Raw genomic sequence first — 19,560 nt, 5'->3', positions numbered from 1 at the left:
TGTCTTATCACTTGTTACTTGGGAGAAGAGACCGACACCCACCTCGCTACAACCTCCTTTCAGGTAGTTGTAGAGTGCGATAAGGTCTCCCCTCAGCCTCCTTTTCTCCAGGCTAAACAACCCCAGTTCCCTCAGCTGCTCCTCATCAGACTTGTGCTCTAGACCCTTCACCAGCTTCGTTGCCCTTCTCTGGACATGCTCCAGCACCTCAAGATCCCCCCCTCCAGAATTAATCTGGCTCTGATAACAACTGACAAAGCCGGAGCTGACCCACAGCTGCCTGGGCATAAATAGGCAGTGATAAAAGCCAAGATGAGCCCACAGTACCAACACAGAGCCATTGTATTTAACATTCGGCTCTTCTTTCCAGCAGTTGTACTGTCCCATTCAAACCTCACAGCTACCAAAGCACCAAGCCAGAATTCATCTCAGCATTTGCCCCCCTGGCTGTTTTAGTCCCTTTCTGCTCAGCTCATGCAACAGGTCTAACACCCACTTAGTAAACACTTAAATAGGAATCCTTCAAAATATGTTCTGCAAGGCAGAAGAGCAAGATGCAGACTTTGACAGAAGCTGACAGAGAGCTACAGAGCTAAAACTGAAAAGTCAAACTTAGGATTCATCATTTTGCTGTAAGTCCCTGTTTCTTGTTTCTTTAATTATTATCTTAAGCTTAAGTTATGTAGCTGTCTTTATCAGGCAGGCATCCATGCTGTCAGCAAAGGGGCACTCCAGGCTTCGCCTCCATCCCTAGCTGCCAATCACCACTTCCCTTTTGCTGGCACTAGTGGTTGCAGAAGCCACATTATGGCATGGAGCAGGGGGACAGCGTGCCTGAAAACTAACCAGATAAGAAAGGAAAAAAAAAAAGTTAATTTTCACTGTGTAGACACACAAACACTAATGCTGGCCAAAAAAACCCCAGCAAACCAGCAGAAGTAAGAGTGTGGGCAAGAATGGTGTTTTAAAGTATTTACAAAATTACACCTACAAAAGCAAGGTTTTCAAGTATGGAAAAAGCCACCCAGTAGGATACTGAGCTGACACACTGACTTTGTCAGCTCTGCTTCAGTCTCCCTACATTGACCTTACAGCAGCAATCCCACAGCTTTGAAAATGGCATATTTTTTTAATCACATTTCCTCATGCCTGGGAGGCGTAAGTATATTTTTAAGCAGCTCCCAGCAAACAGTTCTGACATTTTGTCCTCCCTGCCCAAAACAGAACAACACTCCCCTTCATGCAGATGAGCAAGGAGAGGTCAACAAGCTGCATTCGTTACTCAAAATGTGCTGCAGCATTCTCAGGATGCACGCTGGCTGTTACAGCTCAGTGTTGCTTAGACCCTGTGTGCACTCTGAGGTCTGGAACCAGCACCTGCCTGGGAGCAGGACCCCGCAACTTAACTTTGTGCATCCATTCATTTCACGGACGTGGGATTTTTCCCCACCACTTCCTGCCCCTTGCACTAGCTTTTGCATAGACTTGTTAATAAATGGGAAAATGTTCCAGGTAAAGAGGGTCCCAGGCCCTCATGTGTGTATTTTATTTCTAAGGCAAAACCAAAACAACCTCTAAAACATCTGCCCTTTACCCAGCTCTCCTAAGCACTAACATAATACACACCAAAACTATACAGCTTCTACACTCCAGGACATGAAGTGGGCATACCTTTGGGACTTGTGTTGTCCTGAACTTGTAAACGGATGGCTTCAATCCCAGAGTTTTTTTGACAGGGAAAAGCCAGGCTGCTGCCTCAAACATCACAGGCAATAACTGCAGCTTGAAAGGACCCTAAAAGCAACTAGGGACATCTACACTCCTCCCTCTGCACACAAATTCTACTTGAAAACAGGGAAAACGTACTTCATCAGCCTCCCCCAGTTACAATTCCATCACAACATACAAAAGGTAATTTCTTCCCATGAAGCAATGGTGGAGGATTATGTTCTCCCAAGCATACCGCATGAGTACCAGGACAACTTCCACCTGAAAGAAGGATGTGGAGTCAAATCCGCCTGATGAGAACAGAGGGAAAGAAAAAGACTGATAAGAAAAGGAAAGGACTGAAGGACACTTCTGGCCTGTATCCACTCCCAGCAGAAAACCCACAAGGCATTTTAAATTTCCTGCCACCAATTCTCCATGAAATACTGTATTCTACTATATAGTGCTTATACTCTTCAAGGCTTCTGTGTACTCCTACAACCAAAGATGATGGGCACAAGCAGGTAGGGAACAGCACATTCACAGTCTAGGAACTCAGCCTGAGAACCCAACGAAGCAGGCTTATTTCCGCAAGATGCCAAGCACTGACAAGACTCCTTTAACCAAAAGCAACTCCAGAAACCAGAATCAGCTCACTACTTAAGGTATCCATGTTTGATGGGTCTGGCCAAAGCAAATCACCAAGGGAGAGACAGCAGAAGCTGTCAGAAGCAGAGCTAATAGCATTACTCCGGAATAGAGATGCCTAGTCCATTCATTCAATTCTTGCCTTCTCCATCATGAAGGAATCAGGGAGAAAACAGCACTTCAGCTTACTGCCTCCTATAAGCTCTATCTCTGATCCCACATACAAATCTAACTGTGCAAACTTTATCAAGCAGAACACTCGGCATCAAAAAAGTCACTACTGCGGCAGCATGGTAACATGTTTTACAACTGAGCTGGTTTCCATCCCTCCACCAACTTCTTTCCACTTCCTTCTCATGGTTTGACACTTCATTTGTAGGTACCCGAATGAAACTCCCTCAGTTAATTAACAGCCCAAGCAGTTTTACCTGCTTCAGCTTACTGCTTTCCCCATATCCTTCACTCCCCCTTTCCAAAGGCATGAAAAGGTTAACAACCACCACCAAAAGCAGTCTACTGTGCAAATATGAAAACATTTGATGTTGCTTCTTCTTCTGAACATGTCAAGAGAAGTACAGAGTAACAGACTCACTTTTGAAGGCAGCGATGCAGGTGAGTACAAGAAGTAACAGAAAGGCACCGTCTTCTCCAGCTGACAGTACAGAGCTCAACCAACCAACTTCATGCAAATGGAAAGGAGGCTACAGCTATGACTTGCAATTCAAAAAAAGCAACTTCTTTGCTTGTGCAACATTATTCTACAGGAAGAATAAACTGAGATAAACAACCCTGCAAACCACAAAAACTGCACATGCCTAATCGCTGGAGTTGCCCAAATGTCACCCAGAAAGACAAGGAAAACCCTGAAAAACACTCATACATAGCAACTATATTCGCAACACACATGTTGAGGGTTTTCTAGTAAATACTAGTTTTCAGTTCAGCAGAGCACAGGACCAATGGAGGGATAGGCAGTGCTCCAGACTAGAAGCTTTAACCTAAACACTCAACACACAGTTTTCAGAGTACCATATACTGAGGTTGCTCATGCCCAGCTCTACCTTTCCTGTGTCCTACCTGCATCCAGGGCAGTAAAGCAGTGTATTGAAAATGAACTGAAATATCTCACTAGACAAGCAGACGTTGCAACATACAAAGAAGTTTTCTAAATGGTTTCCAGACAAGTCATATGTGGAAAATTATTTTACTTGTTGCTTTGAGCACCAGAGGAGCCTGCAAAGACAAGCACTTCAGTGATAAGCACTACAGACCTCACAGTAAAATAAAGTCTGGAACTCGGAGCCCGCGGTCAGATAAAACCCCGTCCACAAGGGGAAGGTACAGTGAAGATAGCGGCTGCCATAAAAGCATTCAGATGTTTAACTCTGCCAAGTTTAAGTAAGAAATAGACACCACCATGTCCTAACAGAGCTGCTGAAAACCATGTAGAAAGAGTAGAGCCCAGGCCTCTGACTGCCATTCCAGTCCAGTGTCCCAAACGTAGCCCTCAAGGGATAACAAAATGCAATCATGAAACAACAGCCAGCCCAAGAATCAAACCAAAACAAGTCCAAAGCACAAGAAAATGTCACATTTCACCAAGTATCAAAAAGACCTGCAGCTGTTATTATTTGTTTACTTAGTCAGCACACCAAAGTTTTACACCATTTGCAGTTCTAGCTTTCTGTGGTCTCTTTTAAAGCCTTTGCACTGACAATACCAAGTCTGATGAGCTAGACAAGGTGGTGTTTCAGTGGGGCTAGACATCTTAAAGACTTTCAAGCTCAGCTACTGGTCAGTCCCAAAATAGCTTTCTAACTACACAGCCTCTCCAACTAACCCTCTCTAAAGAAGCAGCCAGAGCAGCAGCCCAGTGGAATCAGTGCCTTCCTCCTTACTAAAAGGTTAGACAGGCAAAAAAGACCGAAGAAATACGGTACTCTTACTAGTACCTCAGTGCAGAACCAGTAAAAGGACCCTGATGACAAGCACAGTTCCACTGCACACCCTTGTATCCACATGCTCATAAATCACTAACCCACAGGCTTCACACTGTTTAAGAAATGTCCTTACTCCAGCCTTTGAAGGGTCTAAGCTGCCAGGGAGCTGCATAAGATCATTGGATAATTCAGGGTGGAAAGGGCCTCAGCAGGTCTCTAGCTGAACCTCCTCCTCAAAGCAGGGTCAGCCCTGAGATCAGACCAGGTTGCTCAGGGCTTTTTTTTCATGTCACATCTTAAAACCTTCAAGAATGGAGGCTGCACAAACTCTCTAGGTGTCCTGTCCCACTGCTTCATAGTCCCCAGCACGAAAAAGTTTCTCCCTTTGTCCAGACTGAACCTCATTCGTTTCAGTTTATACCTGTTGTCTCTCTCCTCTGCTATGCACAACGGTGAAGAACCTGGCTCCATCTTCTCAATAATCTCCTCAGAGGTATCAGCAGACTGCTTATTAAAGATCTCCCTGAAGCAGTCTCTTCCATAGGCTGAACAAGCCCAGCTGCCTCAGCTCTCCTCACAGGGTAAGTGCTCCAGCTGCCATCCTGGTGGCCCACTGCTGAAAGTGCTCCAGTTTAGCCATGTCTTTCCTGTATTGAGGAGCCCAAAACTGGACACAGTGTATCAGCTGGGATCTAAGGAGTGCTGAGCAGAGGGGAATCATCACTTCGCTCAATCTACTGGCTGTGCTTCTGGTAATACAGCCCAGGATATTGTTGGTCTTCACAGCAATGGCACACTGCTGGCCTGTGGTCAGCTTGCTGCCCACTAGGGCCCCCAGGGCCTTTCCAGCAGAGCTGCCCCCCAGGCAGGCGGTCTCCAGCCCCTATCACTGCAGGGGGCTCTTCTTTCCCTAGCGGAGGACTTTTCACTTGTTCTTGTTGGATTTCAGAAGGTTCCTGTCAGCCCACTTCTCCTGCCTGCCTATGTCTCCCTGAAAGGCAGCCCTACCCTCAAGTGTATCAGCTGGTCACCCAATTTGCTGTCATCTGCAAACTGTACGAGCGTGCACTCCATCACCTCCTCCAGGTCATTGATGAAGATGTTAAACAGGACGCATCCCAGGACAGACCACGAGACAAACAGATCACACGACACAGGGGCAGTGCCGCAGGTGGCCATGAGGATCTTTTTCCCCCTTTTCTTGCACGGGGATTAGTTACTCTTTTTTTACACTTCCAATGTAATAGATATGGAATCCTTCACACACCCAATACGGCTCCACAGAACCATCTGGCCAGCTATGCTGCGACACACCAAATTACTCAGCCTCCCTGGCACAACAGTGCCCATCTCCTGTGCATTCAATACAAAAGCGGAATTCCCCAGCTCAGACAGTTTCAAAGTAATTGTGTTTGCATTCTTGGAGGAACCTCTTACCAACCACTGGATCAACAGCATATTTGTTTAGCAAATGAAGGAACCCAGTGAGGATGCCTTCTACCAAGATTCTGGGTAGTAGGGCATCTGCACGTAATGCCATTCATGGGAAGAAAAGTCACTCACTAAAAATTACAATTTGTTTTACCAGTTAAAAAACATAACAAACACCTTAAATGTCAGTCATAGCTTGGCCAAGCATAGCTCCCTAGCCTTCTTATTGCTCTTACTACTGATGTCAGCAGAGCAACAGCCACCACAGTTTAGCTTTTTAAACTAAATGATATGAAGCCAAATGATACTGAGGAGCCAAGGTGATGATTTAAACTGTGGCCCCTCACTGTGTTAATGCAGCTACAGCTGCAGTGCTGCAGTAAAAGTGGGCATTTTCAAGACAGCAGTCTAATTAAACACATCATAAGCAGTCAAGAGGGACACTATTAGTCTGAATCTGTGTGAGCAGTCAGAGGAAAAACTCACAAGCACCCAGTTCTCCCGGACACATCATGCAAACACATATATACCTTTCTCCTTCAACCATACAGCTGAAAGCTGATATTAAGGCCAGACCCTCTTCCCTTCCCATTACCATCTGTCTCTCTCCCTGATGAGGGACCCTCAAAAAACCCAGCTCCACAGAATCAGAGGAATGTTGCTTGGAAGAACCTGCCAAGGTCCAGCTTGAAGCTGGACTATTGCCACATTAGATGAGCTCAGTCATGACTGCTTCTCCCCTTCCACATGCAAAAAAACCCCTATCAGTTCGTGTGGCAGACAGCATCAGATTTGCTATACAGGCACAGCACGACCATTTGGAGCATGACATCCTGCACCCAATTAAAATCCAGTTTCCCAATGATAGGGCTCCATTATACACACTTATTTAGTTACCTAATTAGAGAGTCAAGATCCTCATCAGACCAAATTCAGTACAGATCCAAGATATATCTATAGTGTTAGCATTCTTGCAGCCTGCCTAATTTTCCAATGAAACCAATTCACTGTAACAATACTGGGAGCCATACACAGGGAAGAAGGCAAACAGTAATCCCAAGGGACAATTTTATTACCCTATTCCTGAGGAGGAATATTAAGCAGAAAATGCAAGCCTGGACGCCCTGGTATTTTCTCCTATTCTACCATTTCTGAAGAAAATCCTGACAGTTTTGCAAAGCTTCTAAATCCATCTGCTGGACTAGGCAAGCCAGAGAGCAAACAACACTGTTCTATTTTAAAATGACAGAAGTGTCTGCATTTGTTTAATGACACATGTGCATACATCTGCCGAACAGACCTAGTGGAAAGACACTTTCTGAGGATTACACATTTTTCTATTTAAAGACAGTAAAAAGGACACCATGCCTCTATACAGACATCAGAATAGCTCTCCTCCTCATCCAGCTCTCACAGTCTCCTTCCTTTCTCCAAATAAATTGTGTATGCAACCGTCTCAGCTAATTAAAAACCACAAAATGAAAGAAGTACTAAAGAAGGAACTGGAATTCCAGGAGCCAGAACAGCTTGCTTGTTTTATAACCAAAATGCAGCATACATTGAAAAGAGATTTTATAAGACTTTATATCTGATCGCCAGACAGGTGTCGGGGATTATAAAGAAGCCTTTTTTAACTTGGAGAAACAATTACTGAGAGGCGAAACTGAATTCCCAAAGATCCTGGTGCTCACCACTAGCAAAGCCAAAACCAGAATTCCTGTCCCATGGCCTCCCTTCTCAGCCTAAGGGCTCTGGAGAGGGCTGTGCAGCGGGTGCATGGAAACAAATCGTGTGTACAGGTTTTAAAATTAGAAGTTTCATTGTGCGGATATATGTTCCTCCACCAGGAAGTGACAGTGATTTAAGGGCCCAAAGAGTACGGAGCCACTGCTCTCAGCCAGTACACGCTGCCAGGTGTGCGTGTTCTCCCCACATCTGTTTTTCAGAGCAAGACTTAACCGGATTCAAATTACAAAACCCCGAAACCACATATGTTAGCCATAATACTTTTCCAGCTAAACTAGACATACACAACAGAAGTCACGAATTTTGGGTTGCAGCTTTCTACTTGGCCAACGGAAGAGTACAAATTAGGAAATTTATACCTGAGCAGAATATGCTTCACCCTGGAGAGATCACTTGGCCACTGACCTATTAGTTGTGCAACACAGAAGTTCCTGTTCCCATTTCCCCTCCATGCTCAGCCCACCCCCAAAGATAAACGGGGGTCACTGTCACCCACGCAAGAACTGCTGGTTTAGATCCCCCACACAACCCTCCTGTGATGGTGGGGACGGCATGCACCGACACCGAGCAGCCTGTCCTGCAGCAGAGGTCCCAGGATCCAGCGCTCCTCCTGAGGGCAGCCTGGAAGAGCCCCCCGAGAAGCAGGGCTCTCCCACTGCTCACCCTGCCCCTCCTTCCCTTCCATTTCCCTCCTCCTTGCCACAACACATGCCACACTTCCCTCCACCGCCCACCCCTCAGCCCAGGGCGAGAAGTGCGGATGCAGCTTATGACAACCAGAGGCAGGTACCGCACATAAAGCAGTATGTATGCCATATACACCCCAGGGAACACCTGCCGCAGATGCACATACTTTGCAAGTTAGAGTAAACAACTCTGACAGCTGCATCAGTTGATTTTGCTGTGCCCTGAGGAAAAAACTAAGTTTCATCAGTGACAATGCGCATATATAACACATTTCACAGAGCAGGCAGAGGACGTATCAGGGAGGGGATAAGCAACTACCAAAGTTCTTCTACCATGTAGAAGAGCTCAATTAGAGGGCTGTGCAGAGTAAGGCACGTGGACATGATGACAGCTGACCAGAACAGAGCCCATGCTATCAGTCACATCCAGACACTGGCACAGGTCAGATCTTTCTCTGGAGGCACATGGTTGACTTTCAGGTAGCTGGCTTCTGCAACAAAATACCCAGATCCCGTTAGTTCAAAGAACCTGGAGGTTTGCTGAAGTCATGATTGCTATAATGAGCAGAGGTCAGCACAAGGAGAAGCCTTTGGGAAAAAAGGCTTCACTTCCTTCTTTCTTGCTGGCCTCCAGGTCTCCTGAAATGACTGTGAGGAGTTTGAGGGCTGGCCCTTAGCCTGCTGCTGCAGTGAAGACCTTGCCCCACTGGAGTAAGAACATGGACAGGCTTAAAATGCTGAAAAAGGGACAAGACTCCAGGGTTAAGAAGGCAGGCACAGAGCCTCCTGCATTACCAGCAGCAGCAAGGGTGACAAGGATCACGAGCAGATGATGTTATAGGTGAGGCAGAAAATTCCTCCTCCTTACGATAGATGCCAGTGTCTCTGTACAGTCCTAAGTCCCCGTCAAGACACCATGTCCCAGGAACCCTGACACAGACAACCTCTCAGGTGCGTATTTGCAGGCCAGGATTTCTAGTGGTGCCCAAGAGATTTGTACACTTGACTCCCTTTGAAAACTAACAGCAGTTTGGCATCCAAATCCCTCATGAGCAGCTTTGAAGTACACTGGCACTTCCACAGCTACAAACTTGAATCTCCTCAGCTGTGTCCATGACACTTGTATGCATAAGGTACACACACTAAATCTCCTTCCCAGTTGAACAGCAAAGCCGTAACTGCTGAAACACCAATTCCTGCAACTAGCAGACTCTGCCTCGCGCTGGTCTTGCCACAGACCACATAACCCTGGATTCCTTAGCAATAAGTTGATCTGACATGCTTTCACAATAGAAAGAGCTTGCCAGCTAATCTCCCAAATCTCCTAACATCAAAGTATGATCCAAAGCTCAAAGCAGTGCATTGGAAAACTCCACCAGTTTCATCTGTTTTTGGATCAGCTGGCCTGTAACAGTTCTTGAAGTACATAAAAAGACATTTAGCGCTCTTATGCATAACTATACTAAATCTTCTGGACTCCTATATTGCCGATGTGCAAATCAGTAGGATGCATTTATATTAATAAAGAGATCTAAATATCACCACTCTTAAAAACACAAGCACTTAAGTCAGTACGATTAATGCATTTATGATAATGCATTGCACAACACAGCCTGATCTCCCTGCACAGATCCACCAGTGGGACCAAGAATTCCCCCTTCACACCGTCCCGCAGAGAGCATCTGCAGAGACTTCGCATGAAGTCGTGACTTTGCAGCTCCCCCCATTCCTATCAGGTCCACGTGCAGCCCTCCATACATCAAAGTCTCACAGGGCTCACCCTGTGAGAAACAGAAGACAGCCAGATGCCAGCTTCTAGAAGTCCCTTCCAAGATGTTAGCTCATAAATCCTTTAGAAGAAATGAAAACCGGTATCGTTGAACAATTGCTTTTAAGTAAGGGTAGACTTTAAGGAGAAAAGGAGTCTCTTTCCAAATCCTTGCATTAGTATTTTTAAGAAATTTGAAATCTGGTTTTGGAAAATTGGAAGTGTTGATAACCACCTTGCTAAGGTTTTATGATGAAACATAACATGTAAGTGTTCTTACAATTAATCTTATTTTAAGGATTGCAACTGAAAATAAAACAACTTTAAAATCTCTGTTTTTCTTAAGTAAAAGCAAGACACTTACTTCAATCCACTACTGAAGAGCTACAGAGCTATTTCGCATATCTTGCTGCATCCTGCCTGGAAGAAAACTTTCAGCTGTAATTCAAAACTCGATTGTCTCACCAAGACACTGTGCCTAAAGCTGCTTTGGGCGAACCATCCTAGCCTAGCTGCAGTTAAGGGAAAAAAACATGGGGTTTATGACACTGTTAAAAGGATGATTCCTGTGCATGTAAAGTTCATATTGGTTGAGACATTAACACAAACTATATCCACAGTACAGCTTTTGCCAGAATAGAACACGGAGTCAGAACCCAAACTGGCACTGCTCTAGCAAGACTGAAACCAGACCTGGTGAGAGGTACGCCTGAGCCCTACAGGAGAAACTCAGCAACTAGGCTACACAGGTTCCAACTGAAATTTAGGTCTCTGTCTGTTTAAATTAGTAGTAGAAAGGATAATAAATCGAACCTGAATTTGCATATGTCTGCACAGTCTTTCTATGGATATATACACGTATCTGGAACAGTATGTAGCTTCCATATAATTATATGCAAATTCCTCTCTTAAAAAGCAAGTAATTCTGCTTAACCAGCACCCATCTCTTCTTCTGTTTGGATATTTCAGCAGCAGTAGCCCATTAAATGCACAGACACGCTTCCTCAGCCAAGTATCCTCTCAGACTGCAGCAAATGTACTTGTGTGAACCAGGACCACAGAATTAGACCCTACATACTTTGTATTTGTCTCTCCATCTGACTAAGAATTCACTGCCACATACTATGAGCACGGAAAGTAAGTTAAGATGGGGGTGAGCTCCAACACCAGTCTATTGAAAGGAAGAGCCTTAAAAATACATTGCGTATCAGGTCAGGAGACAGTAAGAAGCAACCAGTTGAAGCTTATCTCAGATTGCACCTCAAGGATCTGCAAGAGGCAGATTTGCTCATGAAGTTTCCTGTTGGGTGAGAAATACCACAAGACTAGCCAGCACTCTTCAAGTTAACTGGCACTTCACCACTAGTCTGAAATGCAGACTAGTGCCTGAGGACAAAAGCTAGAACGCAGGCATCACATCAGTAGCACACCTCCATCCTGACCTTTCTAGGCACCAGGTAAATGCCCAAGTCCCATTTCTTCCACATCAGAGAGCTTAGAGCAATTACTCCACCAGTACCAGTTCATAAAGTAGGATACATGGGCACAGCCAGCATGAAACACAATCTGTAATGGCCAGGAATGGTTGTAACCGGGACAAATCCCTGGCAGGAATAATACCACCAACATGACTGCCACCTGCAAGGTGAATGAAGACTGAGTTAAGCATGCCTTAGAGCTTTACATCTTTTTAGGATCTATTGAACATGCATCTTTCAGCAACATTTAAAGCTAAATACATTTGTTAGAAGTCTCAAGCAGCCACTAGGCAGTGGCTAAAGCAAAGGTGCAGCACACCGAGATGGAGAAGTTAAATTTTCTGCAGTCTGTTTACACAGATACACCTCTGGAGACCACATAACAGACAGCATTAAAAAGAGATTTTAACTACTTTCAGTACACCATATTCAAGTGAAAGATGAGATCCATTTTCTAAGCAAGTCCAATTCTCCTATCCTGTTGTGTCCAAGAGGATGCCTTACAAACTTGAGATGTGCTCATCAATACAAAGGCAATGAAGTAGATCTGCTTTTGAACCTCTTTTCCCTCCAGAGAGCAATTACCCGCACAAGCAGCCCCATCAGTTTCAAAGGAATTATAAAGAAACTGTTTCCTCCAATTTAATTCTGCTCTTGAGCTTATTTCCTCATGTTCTTCCCTCCAGAAAGCCAAAGTGGATCGGGCAGTACGAGCAGTCCCACCCGAACAATTTGGAGACGGGTTTTAGCATATGTAGAGCTGTGGGAAATGGGCAGATTATGCAGCGCCTTTGCCTAAGGATCACGGCACCAGAGGGGACTCAGGAAATACAGTTTCTTTCCCTGGCTTTGTCACTGGCTTGCCAGATGACCTTGAACAAATCACTTCACTTCCTCACCCTCCAGCTTTTCTCCCTGCAAAATAGAGGCAACAACTGCCACCTTTCTCTGGGAGAAAAACCTTGCCATCTAGTGAAATACATGTCTACCGAGCTATTTACCAAACTGGTGTGCCTGCAAGCAAATGCAACAGCAAACTTTTCACAGCCACGCCATCTCACTGTTACGCTGAGCCACAGACCCCAAGAACAATACTTTAACCTCCCTTGATATGTGTAAAACCTTCGTATTATTCAGCTGCTGTTGCAATAATTCTGCCCTCTGTAGCACTGTCATCTCTTGCCTTCTTTCCCCCCGTCCTATTGATTTCATCAGGCACAATAAATTGCTCTTTTCTGGAGCAGTTTCCTCACCCCTATGTCCACCCTCAATTGTGTCACTGGGAAACAACACTAAGCAATTAAGTCTGTTGTATTTCTCTCATTGACTCCCTCCATATAGGCTATATATATACACACACATACACAGATACAATAATAGAAGGTTTATTTAACCAAACACCTGCTGCCCAGATCTTTCATACAGTGAAAGGATATGAGGAAAAGAAAACAAAGCTTTGCAAGTAGGCAAGGAGCAAAGCTTGCAGCAAACCCCCTCCTTTATTTCAGTACAAAGACATCACTCTGACCGACAGGAAAGGGGAGATTTTTTTTTAAAGTTTGTTTTACAAATGGAGATGAAACACAGCACTATCTGAAACAGTATCTTTTACAGGGTCTGAAAAGAAGCTGAAGGATCATCCAGCTTACAAACTGTACCCTGCTATGGGCCCTGCCAGCACCCCAATAGTTTCCTAAGGTATTTAAAGCAGATTTTGGAGCTCCTGAACGGATGTGCTAAAATTTAGTAACCACATTACAGATGTGGCACATCTTGAAAGCCCAAGATACACCAAGACAAAATCATGTTGCAGAAACATCAGGCAAACTTTTTTGCAGATTTCCACATAGCCTAATGCGGGGGTGGGGGGCAGTTATAAACCAAGGGATTGCCTGAGCACTGGAACAAACACATCCTGCTTTTCCAAGGATCTGTGTCATGACTGATTGTAACATTTAAGAATGCGGTGCTCTTCCCATAGACGTGTCCTTTCTCCAGCTGTTTCCCTCCCACCTGGGCTCTCCACTAGCATGCAAGGGTTGAGCTCATTTGCAGGTTTTCCTGCGGTGGGACTCCACTGAGGTCTTTCTGTACTCACTGGTCACCCATTTTGACACAATCTGCAGTCATTTAATAATCCTTAAGACCAGTAGTTTTCTCTCAGGGGAGAGAACCCATAGCCAAACTATGGGTTAAAAATATTCCTGGGAAGGAAGAGGAAGGGAGGAGCCAAACAGACAGTGAGATCACCCACCCCATACTTCCATAGGAAACCAGGGTAAAAACGGCACCCCCGTGAACAACGGTGGCTGCTGTTTCTTTTAAGTCAGGGCTGCCTAATAAGTCAGTTCAGCAATAAAAATTCAGAAACGTAAATATAAGGTGTAATAGTGTAAAGCAGAGGTTTGAGGTAGAAATTCAAAGGCTTCCTCAAACAGTTAAGCAACCTGTAGAATTTGACTTAAAACGTTGAAGAATTTGACCTGAAATCTTAACCCTACTTCACCTACCAGCACCCACTTAGAAAGCACTATGTCACGCCATACTGCTAAAGCAAGAGCAGCAGCAAAGCTGTTTACATGCTATGGTAAATACTTCGAATACTGCCACAGTGACTATCACCAGCATACCTAGGAACCTTATTTATCCTCCCGTCATAAAGCAATGGTATGAGCTTACACTGGCCGCCTTGATAAGACTAATGAACACTCCCAATATAACCTCTCTAAAAATAGACTGCAGCATGTTATAAAGCAGTTAGCCAAAAAAATATTTAAATTTAGTTGCTTATGGGTGGGTAGCCCCACATTATGGTTATTTATGACATGGCTGCCACCCATGATTAAAAAAAGAAAACCGCGTAAGTAACCAACAAAAACTTTTTCAGTGTCATTGTAAGGATCTCTGAGCTGCGTGGATCAGTTGTTGCGCACAAAGAGGAAAAGGATTAATATAACTGGATTACAACTCTTGCACAGACCAGGTTAAAGGTCATTATATGAATATAGCAGAGATGGTGATAGCAGGCCCGTATTTACGCTACGATACAAAAGACAGGCAGCGAAAGTAAGAAGTACGTATAGAGAGCTCTCTGGCTTGCTTAATTTTCCTGCTGTTAGAGGGAGACGAGGTAAGAATGATTTTTGGTTGTGGCAAATCAGCAGCCAACATTTCGATTTGCTATTGTGGAGAGTAGTTAGTGGAGAGGGCAATATTTACTCGGGGAAGATCACTCTGACCTCTGCTGGTCCCCTCAGAGAAAACCAGCAGAAACCGCCTGAAAGGAGGGAGGGAGGGAGGGAGGGAGGAAAACCCCCAGCGCAGGGCGGTTCCCAAGCACACAGAAAAAGTTGAACCACATGGCTCCTATACGGTCTACCAGCTCATTCAAGGAATGCCACTCAGATGAGCTTCCAATTTACTTCTGCTTCACACTCACATACAAAGATTTAGCTTCTCACCCTGAAATTTGCTCCTGCGGCTGCCCAGGTCCTACCACAAGCCATGGACCGGCCCCTCTCCCCCCTGGTGCGGACCCTGCCCCACCACCTCGTCACTGCTTGGCCCTTGGCCCTCTCCAGTTTCACAGCCCTGGTCTGGACAGCCTGCATTTGAGAGCTACCCCACAAAGAAAGTGCAAAACGTTAAAGGGTAATAAGCCATTTCCCCTCACAACTAAGAGCCTCAGCTGCCTGCAGCACCGCAGTGTGTCGCACCCACGGGCTTGCAGACGGTCTTTCCTCCCTTCACATTTTCAGACTGGAAGGAACCCTCAAACTAAAAGCTGCGTCACATGTTTCAGTTTCCTCCCCATGGCACTGACAGAAGCGTGACCGCCATGCTTTACATTACCAAAGCAGCGGTTCCCCAATAAGTACTAAGGGCCGTAACCAAAACGGGCCCTTCCACCGCCAAGAGGAGCTGCGACCACAAGAGTAGGCAAAATAATGGACAAACTCAGCAAAACGAGCGGGTAGCCCCTGCCAAAAGCGGTCGCCTCAAAAACACCACGTAGCGATGCCGAAATTTCTCGTTTAAGAAGGGACGCTGCCAACCTGTTTAAGCTTAGAAGTCACCTTTGAATGAAATACGCTCGTTCGGAGCGTGTGGTCAGCATGCCCCGCTGGAGATGAGTTTTCTCCACCATTTTCCTTCAGAAGCAAATGAGATCATCAAGGAAGGCATGACCGCTTCTGCTGCTCCTCAGCAGAACCACGTTGGAGAAACTTGATTAAAAATAGATAATAAAGGAAATACCAGTAAGCCACACCAAAACAGCCAGGAGAGGGAAAAGGAAGCAATTTCCTTGAGCCAAGTTTTGAGGCCAAATATTTTATTTTTAAATATTAAAAAGCTGCCTTCTAAATTTTGCTAGCAATTAATAGACTCAATATGGGTAAAACATGTGCTCGCTCAACAGCCAGCTGAAAGGAGGCTGAAACTCGAATTACGTCCCTACCCTACACCCATCAGACGCTAGAACAAAACCAAGGCCAGTTTTAACCAGCCAGAAAGTCAAAATTGCATTAAACCATAAGGCAAGGACACCCAGATTTCCTGCTAGCAGATGGCAGCAGTCTGAGGATAACACGGAGGAAGAGCTTCTCCACAGAAGCCAGTATTTTGTCAGTCGGGGAAGAGGGGAGGACAGAGTACACCATCCTCAGAGGAAACCGCTCAGGAGAAAGGTACGCTTTGTGTATACAGGGCTGGACCACCTTTATCAAGTCTAGCGGCAAGACGCCACCTCCCTATCTACAACAACAACAAAAGTCGTGCTGCTTGAGAGTAAACAGTGTTATCTCTGCACAGCCTCTGGTGTAAGCAGACCGCTGTGAGAACACCTTGCATGCGTGCCCATGCGAGAAGGCCGTGCCAGGGGTGCAGTGCCAAGGCGGGTCCGGGCAGAGGCGTCTGCCCCGCGCAGCAGCAGGGGTGGGTACACAACGGGGGTTGAGCCACCCCGACGCGGGTGCCGGTCCACTGGGCTCGGGCTGAGGGAGCTTTGCCAGGCTCCCCACACCGAAGGGAGAGGCTAACGCCTCCCTGCCCGGCTGGCGCTGGCGGTGACAACCCAAATGAACACACTCGGTATACCCCGGTGTAAGTGTACCCATGCGAAATCCTGGTGCTCGAGGGCTAGGTGTTTTTGCCAAGTATATTTGGTTATGAAAAACACTGTGGGCAAATATCTATGCCAACATAAAGCCTATGGATGAAGCCGGCCTGGAACGAAACACAGGTGGATTTAATCGTTCCCTTGTTGCTTCCTCAACTCTCAGACTAGAAAAAACGACACCCACAGTCTCCTTGGTCACCTGAAGTTTATTTTACAGCAGAAAGCGGGTTCTGGGGGTCCCTTCCCAGCTGCGGGCGGACGTATGAAAAGGGGAGCCGGGAAGCGGAGGTGCGAGCGGCCAAGCCCGCAGCCAGCCCTGAGGCGCGCCCGATGAATGGCCACCCCACGCCGGCGTGCGGCAGGAAGCGCCGGGAGCTCCCAGGCGCAGGGACCTCCCGGCAGCCCCCCCGCTGCCAACCGCCCCCAACGCCCGCCCGCGGCGCTTGGGGCCCCGCAGGGCGCACGAAGCGCCCTCCCGCCGCGCCGCCGCCCCCCAGCCGGGCTGTGGCGGGCGAGGCCCCGTTCCCCGCCGGGGCTGCAGCCGCCCCGGGGGCAGAGAGCAGGCACACCGCCCCCTCTGCGGCCCCCTCCCCTGGCGGCGCTGCCCCCTCCGCGGGGGCTGGCGAACAAAGCGGGTTTCTGCCCCGCAGCCTGCCGCCCGCCCCCACCGCGGGCTTCCCGCGGAGGGACGGGACGGGACGGGACGGGACGGGACAGGGAAGCTGCTGCAAGTCACGCCGATCGGGTACACTTTCCTTCCTCCCCTCCGCGCGGGCGAACTCACCCTCCTTGGCTTTCTTCTTCCTCGCCAGCGTCCCGCCTAGCTTGCCCAGGAACGACTCGTCTTTCTTCATCCTGTGGGGCCGCAGCGTCGGGGATCGGACGGGCGCGGCGGACATCGGCTTTGCCAGGGGGTCGCCGGGGGAGACTGCCCGAGTCCTGCCCGATCCCTGCCCTGCCCGGGGACTGAAGCGGCCCGCGGAGCCGAACAAAGCCCGGGAGCGGGCGAATCACCCGGCCAGCAGCGACCGAGAGGGGAGAGCCGGCAGCGGGAGGCGGGGGGTGTGCGAGCCGGAGCCGCACGGAGGGCAGGGGGCGGGCTGGGAGCCGCTGCCGGCGGCCACAGCGCCCTGCCACGGCCTGGAAGTCCGCGGGAGGCGGGGGCGGGCCGCCACGCCGACCCGGCCACGCCGCCTCGGACGCCCCCCGCGGCCGCGGGGCCGTGACCGCCCTGGGGAGTTGCCCGAGGCTAACCCCGAGCCCACGGGCACCCAGCCGGCCTCAAGCAAACGCTGAAGTGTCACCTGCAGAGAGCCGTGCGATTCCCTCTCCGGCTGTGCTGCGACGGCCGAGAAAGGGGGACGGGGGGGCGGGGGGGCCGCAGCTGCGTGCGTGCGGTGACAGCCTGGCAGGGGGCTGCGGCACCCCGCGCCCCGCGCCGAGGCACCGGCAGACGCGCAGGGACCGGGTGGGCCAGACCCACGAGGGCGGGGAAAAAGTGGGTAAAAAACATTGCAGAAAAGGAAAGCCCCGGGTCCCGTCACAGCCAGACCAGAGGACAAAATTGAGGGCAGACTCTTGGCGTGTGCCATTTGTCGGGGCTCTGCTTAGCAGTTTCTTGCTGGCTACATTCAGATTTGCCTCCTAATTTTGCAGCCAAGCACCTCTTCTGTCAGACTGGCCTAACTTCTCCTCCTGGCACGTTGCCTGTTAGGTTTGGCATCTCCCTGGCGGTAAGGTTGAGGAGAAGGGGGCCGTAGGCTCCATGTTTGCCAAGCTCACATGTACTGAGGCCCACAGGCACCTCCAAGAGGGAAGCCGCCACCTCCCAGGTCTCCGAGTGCTGCCGCCACCGTAAGCATAGTGTATGCACACAAAAATGGCCAAAACCGGAAAGTTGGTTTTGATCCCACAGAGAGAATTTCTTATTCTTTATCATTTTGCAGCCCCCAGGAGGGTCATAAGGGCTTTGTGGAATACATGTTAAAAACAGATCCTGAAGAGTTTATAGCATTAGGCTCCGATCCTGCAAAGTCTTACACACAGGCTTAACTTTAAGCCCCTGAAGTGGTCCCCTTGACTTTAATGAGACTACTGGGTACCTAAAGTCAGGCACATGCCTTTGGCTGTGCTCCTGCAAGCGGTTCCCCATCAGCAGCCCTTGCCCCAAAGAAAAACCACATTCAAATCAACATGACTTGGCACAGGATCCACACACCCAGCTTACAGGACAGATTTTCATGCTTGACCTGACACAGAAGTAACACTACACGACACATCCAGAGCATAAGATAGCAGAGATAGTTTTCTGAGTGTGTAGTTTCCCAAGAGGTTTAACCTGAGCTAATCCCCTCTGTCATGAAGACCTGCTCTTGTCCCTCACCTCCAGCTGCTTGTTGCTTTTCTACAGGCACTTAGGCAACTAATAAAAAAAAAAAAACAAAAAACAACAAACCAAAACCAAAATCACCCTGCCCAGCTTTCCGGTGTGACTGAGTGTCAAGTCACACAAGGGCAAGTGCCAGCAGAAGGGAAGTGGAGGGAACACATGACTGGGGCTGGGAAGACCCTTTTGAATGGCAGCACAGACTTCTATGAACTGGAGGTTATCATGAATTTGCAGCCTGATATATAATGGAATGATGACTTATTTTGAGTAAACATTAATTCTTTGGGCATCCAACTCTAAATACATTCAAGAGTGAACACTAACTTTTTTTTTTTATTTTTTTAAGATGAAGCTTTCAGAGGAAGATGCCAGACTGGACTGACACATTTTAATCCCGCTTTGCAATTACAAAGACATTACCAAAGAACAGGAGGGGTATTGGTGCCGTCAGTGGCAGAACAGTGGATACAGGAAGTTCAGATGCTTTTTAAGAACTGTGCATTTCAGGAGTGGGCAGTGCACTTCACCAGCTGAGGCACGGCAGGGAACTTTAATCAAGAGCCTGTAACTCACCCAGTGGTCACAGGCCGAAGGGACCCGCTGCATCCAGCAACTATCCCACCGTGTCTGTTGAGAATATGATACCAG

At 47.7% G+C, this 19,560-nt stretch overlaps 1 protein-coding gene across 1 annotated transcript in view; it reads right to left on the bottom strand.

Annotated features, from left to right (window-relative positions):
* The window catches only part of PARVB (parvin beta), a 66,907-nt gene extending 49,345 nt beyond the window's left edge, over window positions 1–17,562 (bottom strand). Inside the window, exon 1 of the mRNA XM_076343986.1 lies at window positions 17,308–17,562. Within this exon, the coding sequence (XP_076200101.1) occupies window positions 17,308–17,422 (115 nt within the window). The 5' untranslated portion in view covers window positions 17,423–17,562. The remainder of the gene's footprint in view (window positions 1–17,307) is intronic.
* Window positions 17,563–19,560: the final 1,998 nt, after the last annotated feature.

Source organism: Aptenodytes patagonicus, chromosome 1 (assembly GCF_965638725.1).
Source record: "Aptenodytes patagonicus chromosome 1, bAptPat1.pri.cur, whole genome shotgun sequence".
NCBI lineage: Eukaryota > Metazoa > Chordata > Aves > Sphenisciformes > Spheniscidae > Aptenodytes > Aptenodytes patagonicus.
This window is presented reverse-complemented; position numbering and strand designations above follow the sequence as displayed.